The following is a 10,339-nucleotide window of genomic DNA, read 5'->3' on the forward strand; positions in this document are numbered from 1 at the left end:
AGATAAATTATCATGTCATATTATCAGATCTCGTAATTATGAGATACTAAGTCATAATTATGAGATCGTAAGTCATAATTATGAGATCTTTATCTCAAAGATCTCATAATTATGAGATACAGAAGTCATAATTACGAGAAACCATCTCCGATTTTTTTTCTTTGGTGAATGCAATACGGTTCCGTACTACGCTTAGTCACTTTTGGTATTTACTAAATAATTAAGTAGTTCACACTTTTTAAACATTACACAGACATGAGTTTTGAATATGTGCTCGATTACTTTTCCTGAATGGAAAAACTCTTTCTAAATGTATCGTGTTTCGATTGGATGGGTCTGAGTTGCTTTTAGACATGGCCGAAACAACAGGGGAGGGAGCACAAAATGGACCTTATTTTCACAAAGAAAGAATAAAATATACCCCGGAGGAAGAGGCAAAGCTGGAAAGGCAGCATTTCTGGAAAGTAATCGATGCGTTTAGATATTACAGGTAGGGTATTTAAAAAATAATACAGTGCATCAAACAAAGTAGCTAACGTTAGTAGCCAGCGCCAACTAGTTAACGTTAGTGCCTCTGAGCGTTGGTGTAAGCTAACAACAGTAGCATCATCAGAGACAGACTAGCTATAAAAGTTTCACGTTTGTTGGGGGGAAAACTCCCCGGTGAGACAGCCAGATAGTTTAGATAGATTTAGCCAGAGCGTTTTTTTTTTTTTTTTTTTTTTTACTATTTTAACAGGTTCCTTTGGCATTCAGTTGCTAGTTATCTAACGTTAGCTTCACTACTGTTCCTTACTTCTTTTGACTATAGTCCATCCTTTCTCCCTCTTTCACAGTTCACAAGCTTTTATATATCACCTTTCTAATCCAATGCTGTAACCCAGTGGTTCCCAAAGTGGAGTCCAGGGCCCCCCAGGGGTCCTCCTAGGGAGCGAAATGAGGAATAATGTAATTTCCCCATTTCGTTTGAAGATGGGACAGGAAGAGAATGATGCAGGAAGGACCTTTGGGATCAGACGTTTAGCTCTCCCCCCTGTTATCGCCCCACCTTCAGTATAAACTGTTGGCCAAATCAGGCCTAACAGCTAAAAAATCCTAAAATGGGGATCCCTGGGACAACATTTTTCCCAGGTTTACAGTCTGTTGTGTATCTAGTTGGGGGGCCTTGACATGAAAAAGTTTGTGATCCCTGGTCTAACCTGTGGTTTTTCCTGTCAGAATCCATGTCCAGGAGCAGGTGAATCGTGCGGAGCGTCAGTTTCTGAGCCTACCGCAGCACCACCAGATTTTGCTCCCAAGTGTCCTGCCCAACCTGGCCCGCATCAGTCAATGTGTGGACCACAACCAGGAGGTGCTGCAAGGCATTGTCTACAACTGCATCGACATGTTTGAGAACATGGAGTACGGCGAGAGGGTAAGGCTGATTATTAGGGGAATGTGCTCACTGAGGAACACAGATATTGGCACTATGTGTTTGTCTCTGCCTCTTGACTCTCACCAAACACATATATAGAATGTGTATATATATATAATATAAAGCACGGTAAGCACTCAAGGCTAATTTATACTTCTGCATCAAAGTGTTGGTGTAGCTACGCCGTAGGTCTTTGCAGTGCCAGTGTAGCCCAGAGAGACTGCCGCTCTAGCTCACGTGCACCTCTTAAAAATTTTAATTGCATGTCGGGTGACGCAAGACTGCAAGAACTGATATTGGTCCGCTTGGGTTGCTTCGTATTTCCTCCTACCTGTATCCGGTTGATGTCTTCCGATAGTGAAGACAACATGGAGCAGATAGAAGAGAGATGAGCTGAGGAGGGCTGCAAATATGTTCATTTGTAGGACACCTCATCCCCAAATTATAAAGAATTTGTGGCGAGAAATATTCCAGAACATGAGTTTCAGAGAATGTAAACACTACTACTTCTGTTGTTATTACTAACATGCTAACAAAGCCAGCTGTCGTTTCCGTGGTCTATGTGCAGAATCACCAACACAGAACTATAAATGCTCACACCACTGTAGACACCTACAGCGTAGATACGGCGACACTTTGACGCAGAACCATAAATCAGCCTTCATGATACTGTATGGTGCTTAGGATAAAAGTGTGCCATATGCCATATGTCATACTCTTCGAACAAAGTATTGGCAGGGGTAGCTGAAAGATTAGAGAAATGGGCTTGTGACTGGAAGGCTGTCAGTTTTAATCTTTGGACTGACTGGGAAAACGGAGGCGGACAAAGTGAATGACAACATTCTCCCCTCTCTCAAGGCACCTAACCCCCATCTGCTCCAGTCGAGCTGCTCAGTGTCCAACAATAGAAGGCTGTGGTTGTACCGGGCAGCTCCCTAGTGTGAATGTGTGTAACTTTGGCTGGTTAAATAAAATAAAAGTACAGTTTGATAGTTTGTGATATATTCAAGAGGAATTTAGGTTGTGGTGTCTCCCTCTCTTCATCCTCCAGGAGGATCCGCGGAAGGTGCGTCCAGCCTCTACATTTGACATGGACAAGCTTAAGTCCACCCTAAAGCAGTTTGTTCGAGACTGGAGTGAGACGGGCCGGGCTGAGAGGGACTCCTGCTACCGGCCCCTCATCCAAGAGATCCAGAGACTCTTCCCCAGTGACCAATAGTGAGAGAACACACATGCTCCATATATAGCTTGCCCAGGCGTACATGGAACAGTTTGACAAACAGAAAGACAGACACATAGATACATAGTGATAGAAACAAATAGTCACACACCTTTGCCATGTGTTATGGTAGTATAAAAGCATTGTAATAATTCTAATCCTGTGACTTACTACATGTTTTCTATGTGATATGTGCACTTTATTATGTCAGTGATGTGTCTAAGGTGAGCGTGCTGGTTCCGGGTGCTGGGCTTGGCCGTCTATCATGGGAGATCGCTCGGCTGGGCTATATTTGCCAGGGCAACGAATGGAGCTTCTTCATGCTCTTCTCTTCAAACTTTGTTCTTAATAGGTACCTTATACACTCACACTAATACTCATACAACTCCAGCTACCTTGCACAACACTTAGGGACTATCATGTTCCTTTGCATACATTCTTACAGGCTATGTATTTGCTTGCTTGTGGTAGAGCTATTGATTGAAACAGAATATTGAAAAACTGAACTTCAAACAAGCAAATAGATTTTTAAAAGTTCAGATTCAAATGCCTACATTCAATTTCACTGATCACATAAAATTTCAGAACACATAATTCCAATTCAATTTGTCTGGTGGCACAAATCTCATCCCGTACTCTCCACACTACCACTCACATCCACTTGCCCTCAACTTTGGACTGCTCCGTTCAGGTGTGAGAAGGTGAACTCTCTGACCCTGTACCCCTGGATCCACCAGTTTAGCAACAACAAGAAATCATCTGACCAGACACGGCCTATCAGCTTCCCCGATGTCAACCCTCAGAGCTTGCCGCCAAATGCGGACTTCTCCATGGTAGCAGGGGATTTCCTGGAGGTCTACACTGAGTCTGGTCAGTATTTAAAAGCTGTGTGAATCTTTCACCTTTGTAGTGTGCCTGACCAGTGACTGGTAGGCAGTCAAATTACATTGGTTTGGTACTGGAGGACAAATGCTGAATTAAACACTGTAGGCAACCTTTTATATTCATTTATTAAAGCATTGCGTACATGTTATAGTATATTTTCTGTCTCTCTCAGACTCCTGGGACTGCGTGGCTACCTGCTTCTTTATTGACACAGCTCACAACGTCATAGACTATGTGGAGACCATCTGGAAGATTCTCAAGCCTGGTGGGGTGTGGGTCAACCTAGGTGAGTTAGTCAGTGGAAAAGAGGTACAGTTATATAACTGTTAAGGAGCAAAATGGCAAACAAAATGCTCTCATTGAGTAAATAAGAAAAACTGCATATTGTGAAGTTAAAAGACAAATACTGTCCATCACTATAGACCCATACTTACTAGAGAAATATGCTCTTTGTCACAGCAAATAGAAACAATAAACATTCACCCTCCGATACCCAAACACTGTTAGATATCATCAGTTTGGGATGTTCATTCCAGGATGAAGTGATGAAGTGTTGTAATTTACTTTTTTGCTGTCCCCATTTTCCCTCAACCTGCCTCGTCTACTAAAGTTAATGATTTCCTACGATTCCCAGAATGACTGTCGACAGTCCCCAGAGAAAGGAGTTCTCTGTGCTGTGCATGTGTGGGTGGAGAGAGCGATAGTGACAGTGTAGTAAGTTTTTCCAGTCATGAAAAAGTGAGAGTGGGACAGAGCAGTAGTGTGGTGAACCTGGTCATCCAAATTACAAAAAAGCCATTAAAGAACTTATATATAACGTTATGTTTCCTACGCTACTGACAACAGATCCGCAAAGATGCAAGCTGTGACTGCATTGCGTTCTGGCCTATTGAGGCTACTGTCTGTGAAGAAATTGGTATCTCTGCCTCTTCTATGATGGATTTCTCCCTGTATGATTGTTGAACATCTGTGTAAAATGGTGAGTCTAGAAAGAAGCCATTGCCCCTTTTATTCTGAGGGACTGACACCAAAACCTGATGTTTATTGTTGTCTTTTTTAGGTAGCTGAACATTTTTCAGTGATAAAACTCCATTGTCGCTGTGCTGGAAATGTTTTGATGTGACAGTTAGCTTTTTTTTTTAACAGTATTAAAGGATTTTAAGGACCTTTTACCATTCAATTGACTTTTAAAGTGCAATTGCTTGACTCCAACCTTTGACTTGTCCTTCAGCATAGATAGAGATTTCAAAATTGATCTTTCTTCCCTAAGGTCTCGAAGTGAACAGTATGTAGTAGCAGTATGTCCAAAGGTTTAAATGCTCTTGTGTTTCACCAGGCCCACTGCTGTACCACTTTGAGAACATGGCCAATGAGCTCTCAGTTGAACTGAGCTACGAAGACATCAGAGCAGCTATCATTAAATATGGCTTCCACATGGAGGTAAATATGACTTAATAACACAATGCTGTGTCACTCAGCATTGGAGCAGTAAAAGTACCTCCTCTCCTGATGCAATAAAACTGAGGGAATCATCATCTTCCATCCTTGCTCAACCTGTATATTATTAACACTTATTTGAAACTTATCTGAATTATGTATTGTGCATTGGACTCTCTTGCCTCTAACTGTAAAAACACATCTCACTAAATGTTGATGACAAGCAAACCCAGTTTACGCATCCAAGTTGAATAACATTACAAACACGTAGGAGTGGTTCATATTTCACTTCAGAAATCTTTTATTCCCATTGATGTCTGAAACAAAGCATTCATGTGTGTCACACAGGTGGAGAGGGAGTCAGTTCAGACAACCTACACAGAGAATGACCGCTCTATGTTACGATACGTTTATGACTGTGTCTTCTTCGTGGCACGGAAACCCGCACATCTGTACGGCAACGGTCAACAAGACGACCAACCACAGAACTCGCCGCCAGCCGCTAAGTCGCCACGGCGAGAGGGTACCGACAGCCTGACGTGACAGGAAGCCATTTCATAAGAAGACAAGTAAACTTAAGGGAGAGCGACAATTGGCTGAGAGAAGATCAGATTGACAAAAAGAAAAGAAAATGGATACACAACCAAAAGACAATGGACATAATGTTTTTTTCGGTCATGCTCATGTTTTTTTATGATGCATCTCATGGAGAAACTTGCCGTAGTCTGCAAACCCTCTTTTTTGGGGGGCAGGCGAGACACCTGCTAATGGCTCAAATGATGTGTCTTATGAACGACACTACAGTGTCATCTTTCAGCCCAAAAACGTACAACGTGTAAGGTCCTTCTGCCTCAGCGGAGAAGGCCTGTCTGTGCATGAAACCTGGTGAGCCTAAATATATCCCTGACACCTGGGTTTGAGTCGGGTCAGTTGCACTTCCTTGCTATCTTTTAATGGTTTGTGTGTCAGCTACAAGCCATGAAGAGTACCTCTTTTAGCTCCATAAGGCCTGCAGTCTTGTTGATTCTCATCTCCATTGACTTTCACTGCCTGAGAATGAGTGTGCGCGCAATGGGAGTGTGTGACTGTGGACTTGAGTCTTTGTAGATCAGTCATTTACATATGAAATGTATTTATTTTTTTCAAATATCGTGCCACTAAAATACTCAATTGCAGTGATCAACAGACAGCACTGAAAATGTAACCAGAGCTTATCTCAGACTTTGTGGCTCTACACAAGATCTAAAATATTCCCAAAATGTTGAGAAAGCTGGAAATTCTGTCAGGAATAAGTTGTTTTAAAGTTATTGTATGATTGGACACATGAGTTTCATCTACTTAAGGTGGTTTATACTAACGCTTCGCAATAAAGGCAATGATTTTAAAAAAAATTGAATCCCGAGAGATTGACTCTATTTTGTAAAATGTCATTACAACTCATAACAAATCAGTTGAGTTCATGATGCATGGTAAGAGACGAGGAAGAAGCTGTGGTCTGCATGTTTTCCTCATCTATTTTTTATAGCTATAGTGTGATGTGTATGTTCACACAGACCTGGGAAATGACATTATTTGTATGAAGGGAGAGAATGGGAAGCACAATCATAACCCAACTTTGATATATCTGGCAAACAAAAAAAAAAGTACATTTTGGAGCCGAGATTGCCTATACAAGGAGCAAACTCACGCATACTGGGAAAGAATGTTAGAACGGTGATTTGTTTTAAAAACAAATATTTACATATTCACTTTTATTCCTAACTGCGTTTATATGAATGGAGGAACATGATATTGAGATGTTGGAATACATATTTATCCAATCATTCATACTTTTTCTGAATATGTTGGACTGTATCATGTCATTGGAGTACCTTACGGTTAGATGCATTGCTTTACAACTGAAGCCACTTCTCACTTTGTAAAGTCTTCAAGATCAAACCATCAAGTAATTTATTCTACGCAGCCTGTATTATTTCTGAAAGACCGCCACAGGAAGAGCAGAGGCTTCCTGTTGGACGTGGGCGGGGACAGACCGCGATGCTCTGCTCTGATTGGTCAGCTGGAACGCTTTGCAGTTCTGCTGTAGGTGTTTTGCTTTGCGACTAGTATGCGCAGCAACGGCGGTGGGAAGTAGCGACTGTTGATGTAAAAAAGCTAATCCTATGTTCCTGGTGTATCGCGTAGTGACATAGCTTGTATTCATGACAAAGAGACGTGCCGAGGACACGTTGTTTCACGACGCCCCCTCCAAAAGGTGTTACCGTTCACTTTGCAGTGTTGACATGCAGCTCGAAAGCATGGCTGCAACCGGGGGTGTGAATCCGCCATCGCTACTGGCTTTGTTGGGCAGCCGCTGCAGAAAGAGACCGCATTACTTCGAAGACCGAGAGGAACAGCAACAACAACACGCAGCTCTTCATCGCAAAACGACACATTGCGATCCTAGGAAGCATGCAGAGACTGGTTCGTCGGTGCAGACTTCTGGAAGTTTCCAGGATCGTCGCACCTCCACCACACTCCCAAACTCCAAGAAACGACCTCGAGAAGATGGCGTGGCTGCACAGACTGCTATTCCAAAAGCTGGCGATGGAGTAAGTGAACGCTAATATAAAGTTACACGGTAATTTTGCATAGTCTATACAACGTGTGTAGTGGTGACCAGTATCGTCTGAAGCTGATGCAATAGCAGTGAGCGTCCATAAGATGTCACCCATTACATGCTGTATTGCATCTGAGGTATCTGGTACATCAAGGCAGCATTGATCCTACCTGCCAAAATCTCAGTATTGAGAATAGCAAGTGGATTTGGCTATATACTTGGTCATGTGTAGCTCCGTGGGTGAAATATGGCTCTAACTGTAATCCTGCCCAGGTCTGGTTTGATTCCCACAAATGTTAACTGTTCGAGGTGCTTTGGACGTTTCTCTTGAGGTTTCCCACAAGGCTTATTTCTTTCTCTCTTTCTACTTTTAGGCCGATGATGACAGCAACAACAACGACGGCGACTGCACTTACAACTCTTTCCAGTACTGGAGGGTCCCCTTGCCAGAGCTTGACCTCTCCCTTCTAGAGGATGCCAACAACCAATCAGAACCAAGAGAAAAGTCAAAGGGCAAAGACTCAATTTCTGACGCCATGGAAACATGAAGATGATGGGGGCAGGGGAGTCAGATATTCTCTGCCGTGATGCCCAGCAGACAAGAGTTGTGATGAAAATGTGATGTATTTCGGCACATAAAAACATCAGAAACGCATGGGCAACATTTTAGGATGCCTATAAATTGCATCCAGGTGAGAGGCAATGACCTGAAGTCATGGACTGCGTTAGCAGCCATATCAGATTGATATATGATTTAAGTGAGCCCCTGCTAAACACCTATACATAAGTAGTAAGTAAGATCTAATTGTTGACTTCAGTGAAGGCAACCTTGACCTGTATCTTAACAATAAGGTTCTTACACTGGTAACCAGGACTTTGGTGAATTTAAGTGTATACATCAGTTTAGGGATGTGCATTCTCACCATCCATTACCAAATTGAAGATGATTTTTTTTTTTTATATCAGGTTCCTTATAATTAGAATATCCCTATCTAAAGAGGCTACAGTTTTTGTATTTCTGTGAAAAGGATTCCAGCCAGCCTCCTACATGATGTGACGATGTGCCCGATGACTTCCGGTTTTTGTTCTTTGCAGAAACCCTGCCTTACAAATCAGAAGAAATCAATACAAAAAATGCACATCAGAGAAAATCTTTGATCATATTCAAGCACAACAATTCCTACCCATTAGCATCATATTCTGATATGTTATGAGTACATGCTTTACATGTGCTGACAGTATTGTTAAAGGAATTAGGTAGAACAAGGCAAGCTCCTCTGTATTATCTTTCAGCCTCAGCCAGTAATATTACTTGGTGTAACTCTGTTGTAGTTATGTGGATATGTTGTGGAGTTTCAGTTTATCTGGAAAAAAAGAGACATTCATTTTTCAAATGCATCTCATGAAAAGCTGTACTGTTTTTTGATGTTGTATTAGCACAGAGCATTTTGCATTCCTGCCATTTGTTACATGTTACTACTACACCTGATTGCCAGTCATAGAGAGCTGTGTGTCACAGGTTGTACAGATTTTCTTTCGGCAAATAAAATGTATTCTTGCATGATTTTATGTGATTAATGAACATGTTTGTGTGTGCGCTCATGAGTCTTGGTAGCTTTGTATGGTACTGAAAAACGAGGAATTGATTAATGTTGAGACAAGAAAGGGCTGCTGGCTTCCTCCACTGTCCTGGTGGGAGCATGTGCACTTGATGTGGGCCAGCTGTTGAGAAAAGGCTGAAGGCTCAACACCAACCTACACTACCCTAGGTCCCACTATATCTGCTAAATATACAGTATCTGCTCTAGCCTCTAGCACCTTTTGTGGAATGGGCTGAGTGTGTGTGTGTTAGGAGAGGGCATCTAAAAAAAAAAAAAAAATCAAATCCATGTCTAGATTCAGGGTCTACTTTTCTACGATTTTTTGTGAACACCTCTCCCAGCTACATTCATAGTATGCTGGGAGACTAGTAATTAATCACACATAACATGAATGCTGAACACACTACATAAAAAATGGATGAAAAGTTATTGGTGGTTATAGTTAGCATGGTCCCACACAGGCAGAGCTGCTGGCCCATCATCCCTCCTGCCCACCTCCACATCCAAACATTCCCACACCTCCCTGTTCCTAGTCCACGACCAGGATAGAGCGGCATAATAATCCCTATTCATCCTCCACCACTTGTTGACAACACAGGGAAGGGAAACAATCCTGAGTGTGTTTGAAGGAGGGGGTCATGAACTCCTCAAGGCCTCTTGAAAAGAATCTGCCTGCCCTTTGGACCAGGGGCTGATAAAAGGCCTGTCCTTGACAAGGAACGAATAATGAGGGTGTGGGATTTGATTTAGGATGGCTGTAGGTTAATACATGTGTTAACGTTACATGTACCTAGCTGAAGTATCCCTCCAGCAATGGTAAGTTTCATAATTTTGTCTATTAATTCAAGAGGCTATAATCGCTTTTGTTGTCTTTTTTTTAAACGAGAACCATGCAAATAATTTGGTAAGTAGGTTTAATTACCACGGTTTGAAAACTTCACGGCACGTTAACGTTACATTTTGGCTAATATCATTATTAGCTTCCCAAGGCTAGCAAAGATTGGTCGTGATGTCAATGGTCAATCACAGCAACATACAAGCACGGCTGTAAAATACAAGCAGTTTACTCAGCATTTAATTATTTTAAGTTCGTCGTGTCTGTACATTAACAAAAAAATCACCATAATATTCCTATACCCTTCCTATAGGGAGTAAGTGTGTCTGTGGTGCTAAATAGTGAGTTT

The 10,339-nt window shown here is 41.9% G+C and overlaps 2 protein-coding genes across 2 annotated transcripts; both read left to right on the forward strand.

Annotated features, from left to right (window-relative positions):
- The first annotated feature begins 353 nt into the window (after positions 1-353).
- carnmt1 (carnosine N-methyltransferase 1) lies at positions 354-6,323 on the forward strand. The gene is made up of 8 exons (XM_071924245.2): positions 354-490; positions 1,219-1,414; positions 2,466-2,632; positions 2,845-2,985; positions 3,325-3,503; positions 3,691-3,804; positions 4,855-4,958; positions 5,304-6,323. Exons 1-8 carry the CDS (start codon positions 354-356, stop codon positions 5,496-5,498), a joined length of 1,233 nt encoding a protein of 410 aa, XP_071780346.1. The 3' UTR covers positions 5,499-6,323.
- Positions 6,324-7,045: 722 nt separating this feature from the next.
- Positions 7,046-9,266, forward strand: LOC139931139 (uncharacterized). The gene is made up of 2 exons (XM_071924559.2): positions 7,046-7,546; positions 7,929-9,266. Exons 1-2 carry the CDS (start codon positions 7,157-7,159, stop codon positions 8,100-8,102), a joined length of 564 nt encoding a protein of 187 aa, XP_071780660.1. The 5' UTR covers positions 7,046-7,156; the 3' UTR covers positions 8,103-9,266.
- The last annotated feature ends 1,073 nt before the right edge of the window (positions 9,267-10,339 follow it).

Source organism: Centroberyx gerrardi, chromosome 8, assembly GCF_048128805.1.
Source record: "Centroberyx gerrardi isolate f3 chromosome 8, fCenGer3.hap1.cur.20231027, whole genome shotgun sequence".
NCBI lineage: Eukaryota > Metazoa > Chordata > Actinopteri > Beryciformes > Berycidae > Centroberyx > Centroberyx gerrardi.